General features: G+C 33.8%; 1 protein-coding gene across 1 annotated transcript; it reads left to right on the top strand.

Annotated features, from left to right (window-relative positions):
* Positions 1–11,821: 11,821 nt before the first annotated feature.
* TAAR5 (trace amine associated receptor 5) lies at positions 11,822–12,853 on the top strand. The gene has a single exon (XM_051993469.1). It carries the CDS (start codon positions 11,822–11,824, stop codon positions 12,851–12,853), a length of 1,032 nt encoding a protein of 343 aa, XP_051849429.1.
* The last annotated feature ends 10,638 nt before the right edge of the window (positions 12,854–23,491 follow it).

The raw sequence follows: 23,491 nt of genomic DNA, 5'->3' as shown, positions 1-23,491 counted from the left end.
GAACAGTCAAGTTCCCACAGGAGAATCAGCAAAAACATATGCTCTTATGAGTTAGGGAAGGGTCAAGTTCTCAGAGGGGAGTCACATCCTACCTCGATTAGGTTCACATGGTTTACATGGGAATTAGGTTCATATGGAGATTGGGTTCACATGGTTCAGACGGAGATTAGGTTCACATGGGGAAAGTCACGTCCTTAAAATGATTTGAAATGAACTTACTAATAATATGGAGATTTCCTATTCATCTCCTTACAGCTAACTAATTCTTTTAGGATGCTAAGTCCCTTCCAGGATTTAGCCTGCCAGCTAAGGCCATACCCCAACCTTATGGGGTACTCTCTTTCTACTGGGAAATTGGAAAATCGTGAGTTCTACCAAGGAACTTGCAAAAGCCTTTTTCTTGCAAACTATATGCTCTCTCGATTCTTCTACAAACCCTATGCCTTTTATCATCTGGTTAATAATTATTTCGACCAGGGCCTGGAGTCTAATAAGCCTATTCAGTATACAAATTAGGGTTCTGTATTCCCAACTCTCATCTGTGGCCATCTCTCACTCCAATCATCTATGTCCCCAGTAATTAGACTAATCTTTCACACAAAAAATGCCTATAATCAATAACATAATACTATAAGAAACAGACAGATGTATCTATCAACAGATCGATGATTAAGTCAAATAAATACTCACTTAAATGACCACATATTTTCAGATAGGAAACCACAATATCTTACATCTACTGAACATTTGGCCTGATTATAGAAATTTGTTATAAGAGGGAAAAGCAGGGATGTGATTATAATAAAAAATTGGTCCTTCAGTCCTCAGCCTGGGAGCACATACATGGCAGGATAAAGCATCCTTAGCTTAGTTTAACCATTCCACCTTATAGCCAGGCTCAGGAATAATTAGACAGGTTCTTATAACACTGGGAAACTGAGTCAGAAGGATTCCACCTTAAATGGAGGCCAAGATTGTCCTCCCAACTCGTGCCCAAGTACTAACCTTCGCTTGTTAACAATTCAGGATCACATACCTCTGAGTAGCTTGTATCATATTCCTTTGAGTAGCTTGTGTCATATTCCTTTCAGATGGTGGATTACTGGCTTGATGATCCATCAGACAATCATATCTAAATTCAAAACTCCTAATAATATTAGCTACAGTCCCAAGAGATTTTATCTCAAATAGCAAATCTCATTAATCAAAGCTTCAGATGAATTTAGCTCTCAAGAATCACATATAGCCTAAACAAGTGTTGACTATATAGCTACTGATAACAATAAGAGAAAGCCCACAGCTTATCTTCATATCTAGTAGATAGATGGATTTTAAATTCAACATTACACAAATCATTTTGTCTTAAGATGCTCAATAATCAATCTATATCAAAACATGTTATTAACTATATTTAATGGGACAAAGACATAGACCACTGTTCTCAGAATTTCCCTAAACAATGGAAACAGTTTTAAAATTACTCAATATAACCAATTAAATTTCACATAGAATATAGGATATATTATCCTAATTTCACATTAAAAAAGTCTATCAGAATTAACAATAATTTCTTCATCCTAAAAAGTGTTCATTCAACTTCTTCCAATCAAGTCCCTATAAAATTTTGTAACAGGTACATCAATATTGTTAAAATTCCTCTAAGTACAAACATTCCCACCTCCCACCAAAACATTACTAATTCCAAAGTCAATATTAAAGTTATAAATTGTCCTTAACAGCCCATTCTTGAGGTCCTTTAAGCCTAGTGTTCTTAGGTTCCAGACTGCAGTCTCATTCATCTGTAAGGTCTGGTAACATACTTCCCACTCTACTTCCATGATTCTTGCAACTAAGAACTTCAAAGGTGTTGTTTGGGTGAGTAATACTTGGTTCCTAGGAGCTGAAAGGGATGAAGACACTGCAAGTTTATAATTTCTTAAAAACTCATTCTTTGTCTCAAAGAATGGGACCTCTCCTTCCCCCTCTTTCCATAAGGTATTTCATTAAACATTTCAAAGAATGATTCCACTTTCCCTGATGAGGGCAAATGCCCAAGTATGTGGAATTACCACCCAATTCACAATCCCTTCCCCATTATTTCTTATAAGATCTTGGAAATTAAGTATGTTCTATTATCAGAATTAATAGTCTTTATCAATTTACACTTAGATATAATTTGTTCCAGTGTTATTCCACTAATCCTTCTTAAAGCCACAGAGCTCAGGGGATAGCTTCTACCCATCCCCTACAACTCAGTTTCCCCTCAGTTTCCTCAGTAAAATGGTGTCATTTCACCAAAACCTAACCTAAATATTCTGAAGCCAGGCTCCCTCCGTCTGAAGGGATACCTCCTCAATACCTTCCCATCTATCTTGAAACATATTATACACCTTTCAGACATAATTTGCTCTGCAATTACACACATCCCTATATACCATATTTTTCTTGCTTTTACTTCTTTGTTAAAGGGAGAAAGCAAGACAAATCTTAAGATTAATATTCTAAAAAGCTTTGGACTAAATTTCACAAAATTTATACCACATATCTAGCTGGGCTGACAAAATGTTAAAGTGCAGCTCATACAATTTTACAAATTGCCCAATAAACAAATTAGTAAGCAATGTAGTAGCTTAAATATATTTCATCTAATTATGAGATACAAACATATGACCTCTTTAGGTTAATTACCAGAGAACCAAACTTTTAAACTTAAAATCAAATACAGACTTATATTTCTAGTAATAATACTCCAATATCAATGCATACATATTTATAAAATCTTATACTAGAATAAACAAGTTCACAATTTTAGCATGTATTAGCTAATAGTAATTAACTCATACAATTTCAGAATCAGAATTCCAATTTAAACACACACAGCTCCAAAATTTAAGGTGGCAGAAAATTGTCTTTTCAAGTTCATCCACAGGACTTTAAGAAATTGGTGGACTTTAAAGGGACATTGGAGGAGGAGGGGTCTGTGGTCCAGAGACCCATTCTCTATGCCAGAAATGCCAGGATGGTGTGAAGACCATGTCAAAGATATTGAGGCACCAGTGCAAAACCCAGAAGAATTCAGACCAGCCAGAGCCACTTCTCCAGTCAAGATAGATTCCACAAACCTAAGAAGCTTGGAAAATCCCAGAGAGGGTGTCCTCTCCCACCTTCAGCAGTGGTTTGTTTGTTTTTTAAATAAGTCTCAAGTTCTACTCTTTTTCTTCCTATACCCTACTATTATCTTATAATGATTTTATGTGAAGAAACTAACAAAAGTGTGAAATACCAATAACAGCTCTCAAAGAGACCCTGAAAGCAAGGAAAAGACAGAAAACACCGGTATAGATAGTCAAGACAAGATTCTCCATTTATTGTGTCAATGCTCTTCATATTTAAGCCTCAAAACAGCAAACTTACTAAGGAAACATAAAGCAGATAAATCAATCAGTACACAAAGGGACAATGTTTTGTATACTAACTAGTAGAAACTAGGCATTTTCTATAGAAACACCTTCACCCCCTTGCCATTCTGATTACTGATACATGCCCAACACCACTCATTCCTAATTCTTTTCAGTCTTTGCCAGTGTGCTGGCTGACATTTTAGAGAGGCTGAAGGGGGATTCAAAGTCAGGTCAAGATAACCTTGAATCCTACAGCTAAACAGGTTTAGTTACTAAGTAGGTATTGTTTACCTGGAGAGGCATACTCAAGAATTTGATTTCTGAAATAATATTAAATATAGGGGGAAAACATCAGAAAAAAAATTATGATTTCAAATTCATTGTATCTCTTTAGTATTTTGGTTAATGATATATATATGTATATATATATATATATATATATATATACATATATATATCATTAGAATAGATACACATATGTATCTATTCTAATGATTTTATAATCACATTTATTAATAGTAATGATAATAGCTTCAAATAGTTTTAATGTTTGTAAAACTTTTTTTCAAATATAATCTTATTTTTTACTTTGCACTCTTATACTGACAAACACCTTGTCTGATAAGAGATACCCTTTCTCATGAGATCGTAATAAAAATCTTTTTGTTTTTTCTTACTCTGAGAGTCTCTGATTGTTTTTGTGGTCAATGTTGTCCCACACAGATGTCTTTCTATTAGACAAAAATAGACAGTGGAATATTAGATTTGGAAGTGGCAGATCAGAGATCTAGAATTCATCTGAAAAGTTATATAAGCAAATTCTTCATTTAGAATTGAGAAAATGATTTCATGTAAAATTAATATTACACAAGAATTTTGATTCTTTTGTATAAATGTCAGAGAGAGCAATTCTTTCAAGTTTAAGAGATATTTTGTGTCTTCAAATTCACAATTTTTTTAAGTATCTTAGTTACAAGTGTGCATATGTATTCTATCAAATTTTTAAAATTAAATCTATTAAAGTATAAATATACATGTGTTATTTTATTTGATTTTCAGAACAATTCTTTTAAATAAATACTAGTGTCTTTTTCATTTTATAGATAATGAAATTAAGGCCGAGAGAGGTTATGATTTGCCCAAAGTCTAACAATTAACTAAGCAATGTCTCAGATGGATTTGAAATGAATTTTTCTTGATTTCAGGCCTAGGGCTCTTACCTGCTATGTCACAATAGACAGAACAGAGTACTGATAATCACATTTCTAGAGAAGTCCATTGTTTATTGAGGACATTTATTTGAAGTAGATAGCTCAAACTTCATTACCCCCATTTACAAAGGGGAAAAACTGGAGTCCACTATTTTCTAAGATTAAATTTAGGATTGGGGTTCCAAGGCCAATACTCTGTCCACTCATTCTTATGAGGAGAGATAATCATCTTTCTTATAATTTGAAAGAAAAGAATTAAATACTCTGTCCACTCATTCTTATGAGGAGAGATAATCATCTTTCTTATAATTTGAAAGAAAAGAATTAAATACTCTGTCCACTCATTCTTATGAGGAGAGATAATCATCTTTCTTATAATTTGAAAGAAAAGAATTACACACACACACACACACACACACACACACACACACACACACACACAATTATACATTTTAGTCGGGATAATTAAGTGAGCCAACACATCAAAGGGCCAAACCAGGAGACTGATGAGAGACTTAAATGCCTGTTCTGACCACAGTCCTCTTCTGTTTGAAAGTTTGCCTTGAGTAACACCTGATACAACCGTCCAAAAGTGATAGTGTTGCTTGCATTCCTCAGTGTGTGGACCATGCTGTGGGGGAAAAATAACAGCAAAAAACAAAAAATGGGGAACTATCAAGGAACAGGTCAATTCCCTGAGAGTCTCCACAGCTGTAGATCACAGCATCTAAAGGAGTTGCAGGGCAGCCTTTGCTGATATAGGTGTTGTGTACTAGGAATGAGATAATTTGGCAGAGGGAAGAGGAGAGAGGTCAGACAACACAACGGCCTCTCAGGAGAGAGATCAGAGAACAGCAACTGCCTCTCAGTCTCCTTGTATCATCCTCTCACAAGAACTTGGATGACTTTTAAATGATAGAGTCAAAATTCCTTGGAATTACTAAGGAAAACCACTACAGTATCTTAGATCCATATGGTAAAATAGAAATGGAAAGAATTCACTAATGTGAAAAAAAAACCCAAAATTAAAACTTCCAGGAATATTATAGCCACAATGTAGTTTCCAAGAACTTTATCATCTAAATGAGTTTTTAAAAATAAAATATGTTCTATATTTAGTCTGTAGTGTTCTCTTCTTTTCTAAATTATAATGGTTCTCTCTGGGAGCAGGTTTCTTGGGGAGGTTTTCTAGAGGCAGCCCTAGTTTCAGTTCAAAGTAATAATCACCTCAAAAAAGCCAGGAGTTAAAATCCAGTCTTTTATTGTCTCTTCCAAAATAGCCTGGTTAGTTTTCCTTGGTTACGAGAGTTCTTGCAGCTTGTCTGCCAGCTTCAGCCTCCAACTCTCTCTGAATCTTGGTTCTACTTTTCTACATTGAGCTCTCAGTTCTGCCTGACTGCAGTCTCTAGCTTGTCAATCTCCTCAACTGACTTCTCACTTCTCAATCTTTTCAAGTCTCTTGACTGAAGCGCTAAGAGCTTCTTATGTATGATCTCTTAAAGCTGTGAACCCAAAGGTTGACTCCTCCTCTGAGAGAGTGGAATTGTGGGAGATGTAAACTTGTGAATCTCATACTGAAACATGAAATCTCCCCAAAGTGTGAACTAATGTGTGAGCTAATGTGTGAACTCTCAAAGGTGTAAACATAAGCATTGTTCTCACCAATTCAAGTGACATAACACCTTGTAAGGATTCTAACATAGTCCTTCAAAAATTTTTAAAAATCAATTCATTAAATGAAAAGGAGGTCCATAGGACATTATTGGGAGGCAAGGTTCAAGGTTAAAAATTCAGAAAGAAAAGGCTCCTATGTGTTTTCATTAAGTTCTTACAAAGTTAAAAACAAACATTTGGATGTTGTAACATTTCAGATATCAAATTTAATCACTATCATGTTTAAACACAGTTAGGTCTTCTTAGATATTTACAGATATAAAAAGCACAGAAGAAAGATTTGAAGGAATAGACCTAAGGAAATTTCTGGGTGAAATGTTCTCATAAGATAAGCCAATAATGTCAGTGACCTCTTAACAGGAAGTCCTAGGCCCCAAGGAAACAAATATAACATAATTTAAATAATAACTGTAAAGTAGCTTGTAATTTCAGGGTTTCATAATTAATGTTTTTTTTTTTTTGCTTAATTAATTTTGTGAAAATTGGAATCAAGTTGAAATGGAAGGCAACTGAATTTTTTTTTAAATGGGAACTTTTCATATACATTTTACCAGTCATTCAGGCAACTAGTGGTATTTATTAAATATTGAGCACTTACTATGTGTCAAAAACTGTACTAAATGTTGGGCAGAAAAAGAAAAGGGGAAAAAGGCTCTGCTCTCAAGTTCACAGGATAGTAGACAACAAGCAAGCAAACAAATATATGCAAACCAAGATATATACAGGATAAATTGGGAGTAATCTCAGAGAGAAGGTGCTAAGACTGAGAATAATTACAGGCTTCTTATGGGAAATGGGACTTTAATAGTAAAGAGGTAAAATCAGCAGAAGTAGCAGTAGCAGAAGTAATAATACATATACAGAAGTGGATGTATATATATGTATACACGTATACATATGCTTATATGTAGGCAAATGTACACATAATGTATCCTATGAATTGATGCGGGTGTGATCCCTTTAAGAATTGACTTACTCCTTTCTTTCTGATTCCCAACCCCTCTAGTTAATGTAATTACCTTTTGATTCACAAATCCTGGTCTCTTTGAATTCCAATAGAAGATCGGGGCTGGGACAAGCTGTCCTAGCCCCCACCTGGATCTAAACCAACTTTGGGGCTACACCCAAAAGCCTCTCGAGCTAAATCTCCCATTATAAAAGGGACACACTCTTTGCAAAGGTCCCAAACATGCTAGCCATGTGAGGACTTTCTGTCCACTGGACTCTCTGTCCAGTGCCATTCTTATCCCTACTTTCACCTATTTTCTTACTGCTAAACCCCATAATAAACCTCTTTGATCAATCTAGCTTTTCGGGCTGATAAATGCTTTTATTGGGGACTTGCGCCGCTACTAGACCTCATTTACTACCATATCCTTGTGCCAAATCCAGGGGGGTTGCAGGGGAGCTCTGTTTGACTTCCCTATAGCCCACACCTGCCACTAGACCTCAGTTGAACCCTAATTTCATTTAGGTGCCCCATATCTAGACCTCATCATGAATAAATGAAAAAAATATACTTTAGGATAACTTCATTTAAGAAGTCTAAGCTACATGATATCTATAGCCAATAGCCTCCAGTTTGTTTTTGTTTTTAAAGCTAAATCAACAAGTAATACTGCAGAAGACTTCATCAATGGATCCAGCTGTGTGATTTTAAGCAAGAGACTCTTCTCTCTTTTGTGCCTTGATTTACTCATCTATAAAATAACAATAAAAATGCACAGTTTATTCTGACTTGTGAGAAAAAAATTGATATTGATGATAAAGTATTTTTTAGACATCGTGTTATATAAATATAAGACATTATTATTCAATTCAATTCAATAAACATTTGTTAAAGACCTACTATGTGCCAGGCACATAGGCAATTGGTGGTTCAGGGAATAAAGTGCTGAGCTTGGAGTCAAAAAAATTAATCTTCCTGAATTCAAATCTGACTCTCAGACACAAACTATGTGAACCTGGGCAAGTCATTTAATCCTGTTTCTATAAAATGAACTGCAGAAGTAAATGGCAGACCATTCCTATATCTTTGTCAAAAAAACTCCAAATGGGGTCAGGAAGCATTGGATATGACTAAAAAAAAAAACTGAATAACAACAAATGTGTCAGGCACTATGCTAAGCAGTATAGATAAAAATAAGAAAAAGAGAGTCCCTGTACTCTAAGAATGTAAAGGGCCGAAATCTGGCTCATAATAAGGAGGCTGATAGTTTGTTTAATGGAAGAAGAAATAAATAGGATTGGGAGTGGGACAATGTTAGGAGAGAAAGGTAGATGTGGTTGTGTTGAAGTTAAGATTCTCATTTGACTATTATCTGGAGGATGGGACATAGCATTTCCCATTGTTTCCTGTATTACCCCTGTGGTCATTCCAGGATCACCTTAGGATCACCTATAAACCTTCAAATACTTTACTACTTTCTATTGGATACTACTTTAGAGACCACTAATTTAATTCAACCTTCTCAATTTTCCCAGTAAACATACTGAGACTCTGAGAAGTCCCACAAGAAATGAGTGAAAAGGTAAAATTTTGTAATGCAAGAGAAACTGAGGCAAGATAGAGATTAGAGAGTATTTAATAATTTATTTAAAAGGGAGAGATTTACTGGAACCAAATGGATCCATGGTTTGGTCCCAAGGATGAATGAGACTATTCAGCCAACAATGTGAGTTCTCAATGACCTATATGCACATGACTCACACTTAGGGAGGTATACTGAGGCAGGAGCAGAGTCAGGGTATTGAGAGCATAATGAGTCTCTGACAGGGTGGGGTGAAGCTCCGGAGAGGGGTAACATAATAAGGAGAGGCACCCTGGACATGGGAAGAGGTATCTTGATAAGAACAGTACCTGACATTCCTATAGCTTAGGATGGGGAGAAACATACTGATATTATAAGATCTTTTATCCTTATCAAATATTTTAATAAAGAGGAAGAGGAGGTTTTGCAGGGCTGAGCTTTGAGCTGATAATTATAAACTGAAGCAGAACAAGGCAGGACTGGGTCAGGATAATTGGGAAAACTGAGTCAGGACAATAAAAGAGAACTGTAGCATAACAATTTGATCAGGTCTTCTGATAGCAAATTCATTGCTTTTCTCCATTACAGCATGCTATTATTGACAAATTTTACAAAATATCTTTAGTTTTATCAAATCATGACAATGTACAATTTATTGTTATTGTATTGCTATTTTTCAGTAATTTTCAGTCATGTCTGATGTGACCTCATTTGGGGTTTCCTTGACAGTGATACTGAATTGACTTGACATTTCTTTCTCTATTTCTCTAAGCTATTCTGACCCCATGTCAAATAATACACATAATTTACATCTTCAGAATGACATTAGACATAAATGTGTAAAAATGAACATAAGACTTAGCAGTCATTGTTGAGAAAACAGTGGATCTGGCTAGGAAATCTAATCCAAGGAAGATTTGTATGAAAGATAGCAAAGTAAATAAAACAAGCTGTACAGTATACAAAATAACTACAACAATGTAAATGACATTAAAAAACACCTAAACTCTGATGAATTAAAGTGACCAATTTTGGTCCTGGGGATGATGAAACATATTTCACTTTTTTGTCCACTCAATAGAGAGGGAATTGGTAATGAAAACAATTCTATTCTGTAGTTTTACTTAATTGTTTTAACTTTTAACAACTAAGATTCAGTACAATGGAAAGGGGTAGTGCAAAATTCATTTGAAATACCCTATACTGAAAAAGAGTGATATGAAACATAAAAATCATCAATAATTTTAAAAAATATATAATAAAATGAGAGGATTGAATTGGATGATCTTTAAGGTATCTTCTAGCTTCATAGTTCCTTTAATATTTAGAAAATGGATCATAACAGAAGTTTATTCTTTATTTCCAAATTTCAGCTTTCAACATTATTTCCTTCCTTTATTCTGTTGCATCTTGTTTTCCCTGTATTCCACATGAGGACTGTAAATTTAAACAATTCTTAATTTTGAGGATTGTAAAGATTTTCCTTGTAGTCAAGCATTATGAAAAGTTTATGCAATATCTCAAATGAGATAAAATATGTGATGCTTAACTATTAAAAGAGGCTTAACTATTCTAAACTTTTTAATTGTTAATTTGTTTAGACAGTGTTCTGGGTTAAATTTTGCTAATCAGCTTTCCTGTATTCTCTTTGGTTAAAATATGTTGATTATCTCTTTTTATTGAACAGTTAATTCTTCTGCTTGAAAAATTTATAGTTTTAGAAATTCATTAATATTTGTCTTGCAATGTTAAGTTGCCTTTCCCACTATTTCCCCAATTTTAAGCCTGTTTTCTCTTGAAGTACTAGTTTTTTGTTTGTTTGTTTTTGTTTTTGTTTTAATTTCATCAATTGGGGAAAAGCAGAGGCTTCTACACTTTATGCCTCCAATCTTTCCTGGACAAACATTTATTTATGACTGTCCATAAAGGCAAAAAAGAAAAGCATGTGAAATTATCCTGAAAATAAATTCAGCAAAAATGAATTCCAACTTGAATTGTTAGGGCAATGAATGCTTATGTTGTGCTGGGATTTATTTGATTCTTAAACACCTGAGCCTAGGTAAGCAGAAAGTGTATCCTGTAAAGGAATTCCTTCGAGACTCTTTGATGCTCATTGGGTACCACAGTGCATATATTAGGACCGACTTTCTATTGAAGTACAAATTCATGAACGGATTTCCACTATAGATCTAACCACAGCCCTAAGAAGGAATTCACAATGTAACTGGAGGCAGAAAGGATTCTTCTTCCAAAGTAGCGGTTGCCAATTTTTCACGTCAGTAAGTCTTAGAACAGGAATACTGAAATCGTCAATTCTTTCTATTTAAGATTTCATTGCCCTTCTCCAGGATAAATTAATCTGCATTTCCTGCCTTAATCTTAGCCACACCTGAAAGTCTGAAAATATTAGCAAAGTGCTCTATTTAGAATTGTGAATAGAAATTGTAAATAGAAATCATATAGGTCTATTCTTTAATCCTTTAATTGTTGAGGTAATTAAAATGGGCTTGGTGGCAGCTGAAATCTTTGAGCATAATCCTTTAAGGATTAACCTCACTAATTTCTCAAAAGGTGAGTTTGGAATTTATTTATTGAGTTTTGATTTAGGTGAACAAAAAGGAAAAGTTATGCCTCCTTGTTTGGATTTGAAATTTGTAGACTAAATCCGGCCTATTAATCCTCCCAATGATTTTTACAGGATTCTTTTATCATAATTGAGTACTATTCTTTTACTTTCCTAGCTTCGAAGGCAGATCTAGATTTTTCCTGGGTAAATGCATTTCAACCCCAAGTACTTTCCCTGCTCTTTAAAACGAAGTAAAAAGCCTTTTCTACTTCCAGAAACCTTTGTTATTCAAATGAAATCATTCGGTTTTAGGAGGAGGCCTCTTTGGGCACCTAAGAGGCTAGTTCCTTTCTCTGATTTACTTTACAGACAAAGCAGCCTCTGGGGTTAGGAGAGAAGACTTGATTTTCCAGTTCCGAGACAGCTGAGAAGTCAAAAATGGGAGCTCTCCAGGAACTTGGTTCTGAAGATCAGTCCATAACTTTATGCTATCAGGTGAACGGGTCTTGTCCTCGAACTCTGCATCCTTTGGGCATCCAACTGATCATATACCTGGCCTGTGCCATAGGTATGTTGATTACCGTCCTGGGGAACCTGCTCGTGGTGTTTTCTGTGTCCTATTTTAAAGCTCTCCATACTCCTACCAATTTCTTGCTGCTCTCCCTAGCACTGGCTGACATGTTCCTTGGGCTCCTAGTGCTTCCATTCAGTACAGTTCGATCGGTAGAAAGTTGCTGGTTCTTTGGGGACTTCCTCTGTAGGCTGCACACATACCTTGACACTCTCTTCTGCCTTACCTCCATTTTCCACCTGTGTTTCATTTCCATTGATCGTCATTGTGCTATCTGTGACCCCCTGCTTTATCCTACCAAGTTCACTGTCAAGGTGGCATTCAGATACATAGTGGTGGGCTGGGGGCTTCCTGCAGCATATACTGCCTTCTTCCTCTACAGCGATGTGGTAGAAGAAGGACTGAGCATGTTATTGGAAGAGATGCCTTGTGTGGGCAGCTGTCAGCTTCTGTTCAATAAATTCTGGGGCTGGTTGAACTTCCCTGTGTTCTTCTTTCCCTGTGTCATTATGATTAGTCTGTATGTGAAGATCTTCATTGTGGCCAACAGGCAGGCCAAGCAGATCAGTAGCATGAGCAAAGGTGCAGGTACCTCTTCAGGTCAGACTGGACCCTCTAAGAGAGAGAGGAAAGCGGCAAAGACTCTGGGGATAGCAGTGGGCATTTACCTTCTGTGTTGGCTGCCATTTACCATTGATACATTGGTCGACAGCCTTCTCAACTTTATCACCCCACCTCTAGTCTTTGACATTTTCATCTGGTTTGCTTACTTCAACTCAGCATGCAATCCTTTAATCTATGTCTTTTCCTATAGGTGGTTCAGGAAAGCTATAAAACTTGTTCTGAGTCGGGAGGTCTTTTCCCCTAGAACTCCTACTATTGATTTGTACCAAGACTGACCAATCTTCCCTAAGAGAGGAGTCCAGGCCATATATTGGTAAAGGAGAGTCGCAGAACATTTATGACTAGAAGGGTTGACAGAGCCAAAAGAAAGAATTTTTGGAACTGGGAACAGAGAAAGAAAGATTCTGAAATTAGAGACAAGATAAGCTTTCATTTTCCTTGAATAAAATTTCTGCAAGAGTGAAGATAAAAAAGGTGGAAAGAAGGAAAGTTATGTTATTAGAATGTCAACTAGATAAAATAAACAGAGAATTGATCATCTGACTTTTTTTCCTCTCCTTTTCAAAGATCTGGTAAATGAAAATGAAAATCACTCATTGACTGGAAGTCAGGAGACCTGGTTTTAGGCCTGGTTTTGCCAAGAATTGTGTGACTTTGAACAAGCTGATTTAGCTTTCTGCTCCTAATTTCTCACTAGACAATGAAATACTATTCCAATCTAATTTTTTTAAATGAAATATTTATTAACCTTCTAACACATGGAAAGTAATGTGCTGGGTCCCAGGGATACAAAAATAAATAAGACACAGATCTTGTTCTTAAGAAACTTTCAATCCAATATGGGGGAAAGACTTGAAAAGAAATGAAAAGAAGAAATGTAAACCAAAATGTTTTGAGAAATTTGAAGAAGGAAAGAGAGGGTCACTTTTACTTGGTAGGTTGGTGAGGTAAGAAAAGACATTATGGAAGAGGTGACATCTCTCAATATCTATGATTCTAAATTGATGAGGTTTTCTGGAGGCACTCTCCCTCTTTATAGTCCGATTTCTTTACTCAAGTTTTTTGTATGCCTACTTTCTGAAACATTCATATTAAGATTCATCTCTTCTATTTAGTCTGAACCCATTATGATCTTTAAAACCAATGATTTTGGAGTAAAAGTCAACTTCTTCCTACATATTCTTCTTACCATTGGGCAATTTCTCTAATTAAGTAGGTACTTCCCAATTTTGAAAGATACTCCAACTTTTTATTAATTAAACTGGAAAACAGGCAAGACATTTTATGTAACTGATGTCTTTAGTCACATTGTCAATTTAATTTTTGTTTTTTCTTTAAACTTGCATTTTACAATTTGTCTAACAAAGGAAAAAAAGAACATACTATTACATAGTTTGGCAATTCTTCTTATAATCCCAAGCATTAAAATTACCTTTCTGTTCATAATTAGACTACCTTCCTCTTCATTGGGGATTAAAAAAAAATGGTAGCTCCTGCTTAAAAATCACACACACACACACACACACACACACACACACACACTTCTAATGACTTTTTAGGTAAATGAAGTCTTTGTTTATTTTTTTCTGATTCCTAACTTTTTTTTTTTTACCTTGTTTCAGGTCTGAAAGATTCTATTCTTCCCATTCTAATTATTTTTTTATCAATGCTTTTTTTTAAATGAAGTTTTGTACATCATGAATAAGATTTTAGTACACCAATATAACAGATTTATAGTTAAATGGGATTTTAAAAGTCACCAAGGGTTTGTTGTTTGTCAAATATACCTTTTTAAAAACAATCTTCATCCTTTTTCAATTCCACAGCCTTTGAAACTTTTGATCACCCTCTTTTCCCAGGTACTTTCTCTTCTCTATGCTTTTGTGATATTAATTTCATCTAGTACTCATTCCTGCCTGTCCACACCTTCTTAGATTCCTTTGCTAATCCTTTTTCAAGGTCATAACTACTAACTGTGCATGTCCCTCACAGTTTTGTCCTGAAGCTTCTTTTTTCCCTTTATACTACCTTGCTTAGTGATTTCATCTTCTTTCATGGGTTAATTTATCATCTTTTTGCATATAATTCCTATCTCCCAGAGTTATTGTGAAGATAGAATATGATAATGTTTCTAAAGTTCTTCACAAACTTTTAAGTGCTGTATAAGTGCTAGCACTTGAAATTGTTATATATTCTTGCTGTGTGATGCTGAGAGACTATACCTTATAAAAGAACTGAAGATGTGTAGAGGGTAATTCTTGGGAGTTTCTGATATTTTGATAATTATAAAGTTGTTTATTTTTGATGGTCCCTTACTTATTTTTCAAATTCATCCTCAGATAAAGGAAAAATTCATGTTTTGGGACACAACATTATATACACTCAAATAGCAATTATAATTTAAAGTGACAAAGATGATTGTTGGGAGGGCCATGGGGAAAGGGAACATGTAGTTATACTGTTGGTAGGATAATTGATATAATCTTTTTGTGGAGCAATTTGGCAATATGTGACAGAGTCTAATCTCAGCATCACTTTTACTAAAGCTAAATATAAAGGATATTTTTAAATGAGAAGAAAAAATGTATGTGAAAAAATTATTCATAGCAACTTTATGAGAACAAGAGTTTGGAAAGAAAATACATTACACAAATAAAGAATGGTTGGTTTAATTGTACTATTTACATGAATAGAATATTGCTATGGCTTAAACATTACAAGTAGGAAATATGGAAAGATGATCAAAATGGTATAGAGAAAAAAATAAATTCACAACTTGTAAAACTCACAGCAACAAAATATCATAAGTACATAGACATAAAATAAATCTGAAAAGAAATAAAGAAAATAAGATATTTTATTATATAAATGATTATATTTTTTCTTCTTAATAAATATAGTTTGGAGTTTGTGGTTTTGTTTTTTAAAATTTGGTTTGCTTATTTGTTAATTTTGTTGAGATTACTATTACTTATATCTTTATTAACAATGGATTAATTAGGTAAGGGCTCCTCTTCATGTGACAACTCTGTTACCTGCAGATTTGTAGTACAATTTGAGTTGTCATCTATTCAAATCTTTTTTTTTAATCTTTTTTTTAATTTAATATTTATTTAATAATTACTTTATATTGACACTCATTTCTGTTCCGATTTTTTTTTCCCTCCCTCCCTCCACCCCCTCCCCTAGATGGCAAGCAGTCCTTTATATGTTGGATATGTTGCAGTATATCCTAGATACAATATATGTTTGCAGAACCGAACAGTTCTCTTGTTGCATAGGGAGAATTGGATTCAGAAGGTATAAATAACCCAGGAAGAAAAACAAAGGTGCAGATAGTTCACATTCGTTTCCCAGTGTTCTTTCTTTGGGTGTAGCTGCTTTTGTCCGTCATTTATCAATTGAAACTCAGGTCTCTTTGTCAAAGAAATCTACTTCCATCAAAATATGTCCTCATACAATATCGTTGTCGAAGTGTATAATGATCTCCTGGTTCTGCTCATTTCACTTAGCATCTCATCTATTCAAATCTACCTGTAAGCTCCAACCCAATGATTCTGCATCATGAAAAAATTATGGTATATGAATGTAATAGCATGTTCTTGGGGTATACATAATGTTGAAGGGATTGATTTCAGAGAAACCTGAAAAGACTCCAATGAACTGATAGAGTGAAGTAAGCAAAATCAGATGAACAATTTATATAATAAAATCACCAGTATAAAAACAAAAAACTTTGAAAGCCATAAGTACTCTGACCAATTCAATGATTAATCATGACTTCAAAGGATTGATAATAGCCTGCTACTCATCTCCTGATTGGAAAAATGATGGATTCATGATGAAAAATGAGCATATATGAATTTTTTACTATGGTCAGTGTTTTGCTTGACTATGCATATTTGCTATAAAGGTTTCATTTTTTTCTTTTCTTTTTTTTTTTTTCTTCAGTGGGATTTCAGGAGGCAGTAAAGAGAAAAAAAAAAGAGTGTTATAATTTTTTACATACAATTTTGTTTAGGAAAAAAAAGACACTAGCCTGAATTTCTTCTTTCACTAAAAATTTCTATGATCTTGGGGCAAGTCTCTTTATTGCTTCAATTTCAGTGTTCTTATTTGTGAAAGGAGAGGGTTGGATTAGATGACCAGCAAGATCTCTTCCAGCTGTTTTAATCTGTGAATAAATAACATTGGGTTTTTTCAGACTATATATATTCAAAATTTTAAAGGAGAAAGTGAACAGGTTGGGATATTTTAGAGAAGAGTGTCTTCTCTGTTATTCCCCCAAGTTATACCACATGGAAACCTATCTTAACTGTCTATGAATAAACCTGGCCTTGGTCATCAGGGAATATATTTGCACAAATTTTTGGACATGGTCAATGTAGGAATTTGCATTGTTCACCTGTGAATGTTTGCTATGAGGATTTTATTTATTTAATACCAGAGGTCACTTTAGCTGATAGATAATAAACATATATGAAAAATGCATTGAATTAAAAAATTATTATTAATATTGATTCAATAATCAGCCATGAAGATTTTCATAAATTATTGAAAAGGAAAGTAAACAGAGCCAAGAAAGCAATACAATCAATGTATATATCAACAACGACCATAAAATAACCAAAACAATGTTGAAAATGTGTTAGCAAAATAAAAAACTTCCCCCACAACTCGTCTTCAAAAAGAACCATTAGAAGACATTTTTACCTGTTCCTTTACAGAATTCATGGGTGTAGAACTTTTTACAGACCCCTTCATCACTCTAATCCTTAAGCAAAGAAACAATAAGTCAGACATATACTAATCAAATCTTTAAGATTTGCATAAGGATGGAATCTTAAGAATCGAGAACATCAGAGTCCTTTAATTCTTAAAGGACTTACTCTGCATTATTGCCTTATCAGCCTTTATTTGTATTTTGAGCACTCAGTGTGATGTTTAGCACTTAGCTGGTGCTTAGGGAGAATCATCCAAGGAAAGACTCAAAAAGGATGGTCCTTTGGATTCTATGTTGGAAGAAGCTTGGGATTCTGATAGCAAGTTAGAAAGGCAAAACAACAACCAAGATAGATTGTCCAGACAATTAAAAGTCATTCAAAGGAATATTTTAATGAGTTAAATACTAATGAATATAATATATATGAAAAAGGTCAATCCAGGATCAAACCTCATTCCACAACAGAAAGTTATTATAGGAAAATGTCTGCATAAATATGATATACTTAGAAACAATGTTAGAGCATGTTCAGACTTAATTTCGACATAATAGAATCTCCCTGGGGAAGAAACTTCTTAAGTATAATATTTGCAGGAAACCCTTTATTTATCATTCAAACCATAGATTATATATACTATAAAAAGACTTTAAGTCTAAGCAAAATAACAAATATTTCAGCAACAATTCCTCATGCCCTACTGTATTCCAAATAATAAATACAGGAGAAACCTTTCACAAATGCAATGACTATGGGAAAGCCTGCGAATAGAAGAAATACTGAAAAACAAAATAATTTACATTGTAGAGAAAAGCTTTGGATGTAAAGGATGTGGGAAAGCCTTTGGCAATAATCACAGCCTGTCTCAGCATTAAATAATTCATACTAGAAAGAAACTATTTGAATATAATAAAAGTTAGTAACAAGTGAAGTCTAACTGAATATCATACAGCTCATGCAGGACTGGAATTATAAATATAATGCATGTGAAAAGTCTTAATCTGGCATGTAAGCCTCCATGAACATGGAAAGAAACCCGTTGTATACAAGGAATGTGGGAAAGCTTTCATCAAAGAAATACATCTTGTTAGACATTAGATAATTCATACTGGCCCTTGGGAAAAAGAAAGCTTTTAGGAACTATTCTTTATGTAACATCTGAAAATTCATGTAAGGGAGAAGCACCATATAAATGTAGTGAATATGAGAAAGCCTTCAAACAAAAGACATACCTTAAAATTCATAAAATAACTCAAAATGAAGAGAAGCCCTTAAATGTAATAATGTGGGAAAGCCTTCAGGAACAAGATATACCTTAATACATATAAATAATTCATATTGAAAAGAAACTCTAGAAATGAAATGTGTGGGAATGAGTGTAAGCCTTCAAGTATATAGAAGGCACACCTATAGAAACATAAGAGAGAGAGGCCATTGAATGTAATGAATATGGGAATATCTTCAGCAGTAAATACCACCTATATCAACATTAAATAATTCATACTGGAGAGAAATTTTATAAATATAATGAAAATGGGAAAGCTTTCAGCATGGTGGGCTGTTTTCAAACACATAATCTGGAAAAAAATGTTTTGAATGCAATGAATGTAGGAAAGGCTTCAGGTATAGATCAGGTTTTTATATGATATCAAAAGAGTCATACTGAAGAGAAACTGTAAATATAGAGAAGTTTTTAAGTGGTTCATCTCTTATGTAACATTCGTGCTAGAGAGAAACCCAGTAAATGTGACATGACAAAGCCTTTAGCCAGAAAGGAAACCTTGAAATACATAGAAGAATCCATACTGGGGAGTAACCTTATATATATAGGGAATATGGAAAAGTCTTTAGGAACAAAGGAAATTTTAATACACACGTGAAAATTTATACTGGACAGAAACACTTTGAGTGTAATGAAAGGGAACAGCCTAGACAAAGATGAAATGTTTATATATAATAGAATTCATAGTTCATAAATACCCATTAAACATGAAACTGTGCAATGCAGTATTCCCCAAAGAAGGATTAAACAAGGTTCCAACCTTCATGGAACTAAGATGAACACAACCTAAGTAGTTAGAGAAAAATATGTGTTACATTATGTGATAATTTCTAGGTGTATATTAGGAATTCAGGAAAAGGAAAGGTAAGGAGCTGCCAGGAAATGCTTCATGGAGAAGAAAATAATTGAATTGAGCCTTAATGAATGGATAGAATTTATATGGGTTACAAAATAGTGGAAGCTGGGTTCAGAATAGAACAGTATTAGTTTAGACACAAAATGAGGAAAGAATATGGTTTTTATGGGGGAAACCACATGCCCAGTCTGGAAGGGAGATGAAAGAAGGGGGGGAATTAAGATTATCAAGTATTGGATTTGATATTGTAAAAGTATGGACTTCTCAAAAAATGTTAAAGAGAAATAAGAATTAAGGTATCAAGGCAAAAGAGATACCAAGGAGAATTTTGCCCTTTTCTTCTTTACTTCTATAAGATCTCTATGCAAAAAAAAAAAAAAAAAAATCCAATCTTTTGTAGTCAAAGAAGTTATTTCTATATAAATAATAATTTATATTATGGCATGTAGAAGACTTCATAATGATGGCCTAGCCAAACAGAATCTTTTATTTATTAAGATATAATTTGTCTACATTCAGTATATGACTACAGAGGTGAGTGACATACAACAACAGAATGAGTAGGGGATTTAAACAACGGTTTCAAAAAAGGGGTGAAGTATGTTATTGAGCCAGTTTTTACTGCCAATTTAGGATTTCATTCTGTATAACTGACAGCTCAATACCTGGCATTAAAATTGAATATAATTAAAGGCTATCAGGTGGCAATTGACTTGGAGTCAGGAATATCTGAGTTCAGATCCTGCCTCAGAAATTTATTAGTTGTGTGACCTGGGAAAGTCAGTTTAACCTTCCTTTCTATAATCTCATCTGTAAAATGGGGATAATAACAACATGTACTTGCCAGGGGAGTTGTGAGGATCAAATGAGCTAATGTATATAAAGTGCTTTACAAATCTTAAAATACTATTTGAATGAAAGCTATTATTCTAATTTTCTCTTCAAAATAGTTTTATTAAAAGCAAGATGTATGTATTGTATTCTGATGTAGAGATTTGGGGGTGAAGTGGGGATTATTCTGTAACAAAAAGGCCACCATATGAAAAAGAGATTAAATTTCTTCTGTTTGGATTCAGAGTTAAATATTAGAATCAATGGTTAAAAATTCAGAAACACATTTTGTTTCTATACCCTAGTATAATAAGATTAGGTGGTGCAACAGATAGAAAATTAGACTTGCAGCTAGAAAGGCCTGAATTCAAATCTAGCCTCAGTCACTTAATATCTATGTAACCCTGGACAAATCACTTAGTCTCAGTTTCCTTATCTATACAATGACAATAAAAGTAACAATTACACTCTAGGGACATTGGGAAGGTAAAATGAAGTAATCTATGTAAAGGATTTTATGAGGCTTAAAGTACTACATAAAAGCTAGTTAGAATAGAGAAGAATACTAGTTCTGGAGCTAAGGAAACCTGAGTTCAAATCCAGCTTCAGATACTTACTAGTTGCCTGATCTAGGCAAATCACTTACTTTCCTTTTCAGACTTTCCAAGTTTCCTCTTCTCTAAAAATACTTCCTAAGGTTGCTATAAGGATCAAATGAGATAGAATTTGTAAAGAACTTTGCAAACTTTGAAGCAATACATAAATGCTTACTAAAGCTTTCTAACTATCAGAACTTTCCAAAGTGGACTAGGTTACCTCCAGAAAATTCCTGGATGCAGGGGATGTAATATGGTGAAATAAATAATAACCTTGGCATTAGAAAACCTGGATTCATCCCTAGATCTACCATTTTTATCCATTTGATTTTGGAGAAGTTACTTGCCATTGCTACATTTTTAAGCTGTTTAATACTGTCTCTTGAGGGCTTTGAGAGTCTTTGATCCTCAAAAGCTCTAAGTAGAGGTTGATGGAGGTATCAGATAGGATTTCAGTTGAAACTGAAATGAAAGTTGGGAAGGGAAAGGAAAAAAAAAATTCTAAACAAAAGGAAAGATTGAGTAAACCTGAAGATACAGAAATACATATGATGTTTCAGAAACATATTAGAAGTTTAGTTTAATGGCAGAGGTTTATTTAGGGAATAATTGAAAATATGAAGATATGAATAATATCCAGATTGTCGAAGGACTTAAATGCCTATCTTGCATGCTAGTCATGTAATAATTTTTCTGTTAAATTTTTCACAAGTGCATTTTGCTCTTTTTAACAATGAGGCGATTTGAGGCAATTCCAATAGACTTGAGACAGAAAGTACTATCTGTATCCAGAGAGAGAATTATGGTGATTGTATGTGGATCAAAGTATAGTATTTTCACCTTTTAATTGTTGTTTATTTGCTTGCTTTCTTTTTCTTTTTCATTTTCCCCCCTTTGATATGATTTTTCTATCTTTTTTTTTGGTAGGCTTTTTCTTTCTTTCTTTCTTTCTTTCTTTCTTTCTTTCTTTCTTTCTTTCTTTTTTTCTTTCTTCTTTCCCTTCTTTCTTTCTTCTTTCTTTCTTTTTTTTTTTTGAGGTAATTGGAGTTAAGTAACTTGCCTAAGGTCACACATCAGGAATTGTTAAGTGTCTGAAGCTAGATATGAACTCAGATCCTCCTTACTTCAGGGCTGGTACTCTATCCACTGAGCCATCTAGCTGCCACCAATATAATTTTTCTTTATGCAGCATGAAAAATATGGAAATATGTTTAGAAGAATTGCACATGTTATGATTGTTTGCTGTCTTGGAGACTGGGAAGGGAGAGCATGGGAGAAAAAATTGGAATATAAGGTTTTGCAAAGATGAATGTTGAAAATATCTTTGCATATATTCAGAAAAATAAAATATTAGTAACAAAGAAAAAAATTCATAACATCATAGATTTAGAGCTGAAAGTAATCTTAGATGTCACCTAGATCTATTCTACATTTTACAAATGAAGGAAATGTGGTTCAGAAAAGGTTAAATGATTTGTTTAAGTTAATGAAGATAGCAAGTCACAAAGCCAGGGATCACACTGAGGTCTGCTGTCTTTATGTTCCTTGTTTCTTCCTTCTTATTGACATTTACTTTATACATTTTCTGAGAAGGCAATTCTTTGTAATTATATGTATCTTCTATTGTGCTATTATCTAACCCAGAAATGCTTACTATTTGTTACCTGAATTTATTGAATGCTTTATAATTACTATTATAAAACAATAAAAATGATGTCAAATGTTAAATGAAACAAACATCTCAGAATACAGTTGGATATTCTTTTTATTATATGAAAAGGGAAGACTATAGAAACATTTAAAGGCAATTTTGAAAAAATAAACTAGTAAAAAGGATCAAGGACTCATCAAAAACAGATATGTCAAATAATTGATAATCCACACTTAAATGCCGGGAGGTAAGAAAATATTTACTTACTGGATGACTGAGATGACAAAACAAATTGCATATCTTCAAAATGTCTCATAGTAATCCATATTAATCACTGTCCCAGATTTATATATATATATATATATATATATATATATATATATTTTTATTTTGACCATCTCACCCAAATAATTGTTATTACTTGTACTGAAGACAAATATTGAATCATTTTATTCTGAAAAGAGATGCTGAACAGATCACATAAGGAAGATGACAGACAATAGACTGATGTAACTAATAGCCAGGAATCTGTGTGTAGTTGATATGAAGGCTGAAAATCTGGTTGGACTACGGTTCAATTTTTCTGGCAGAAACTGACCTAGAGCAAGTGAAAGCTAACCCCCAAAAGACAGCCTGAGAAAGAGAAGACAATGCTATAACAGTTCACAAAAATAGGGGATGAGAAAGAAAACTTAGAAGAAGAGTGAAGGGTGCTAGGGTGGATAAAATGGAAAATAGATTGGGGTTTCACTGCAGAAAAAGAATCATTTAATCAGTAGGTATCATCTACAGGTCAGGTATGTTAAGTATTGCGAATACAAGTACAAAATCAAAAAAAATACTTGTCCTCTTGTTATTCTATTCTAGGGAGAGAAGAAGATGGTAGTGGTAATGATAGGGTACAAAATATTCAAAGATAAATTAATATAAGTGCACACATATATATGCATAGATATTATTTATGTATAGATGTGTG

Source organism: Antechinus flavipes, chromosome 4 (assembly GCF_016432865.1).
Source record: "Antechinus flavipes isolate AdamAnt ecotype Samford, QLD, Australia chromosome 4, AdamAnt_v2, whole genome shotgun sequence".
Classification (NCBI taxonomy): domain Eukaryota; kingdom Metazoa; phylum Chordata; class Mammalia; order Dasyuromorphia; family Dasyuridae; genus Antechinus; species Antechinus flavipes.
The sequence above is the reverse complement of the archived record's forward strand: the minus strand, read 5'-3'. Positions and strand labels throughout refer to the sequence as shown.

Excerpts from the sequence above, each read along its gene's own strand:
- TAAR5 (XM_051993469.1), top strand. The coding sequence starts at position 11,822 with ATGGGAGCTCTCCAGGAACTTGGTTCTGAAGATCAGTCCATAACTTTA.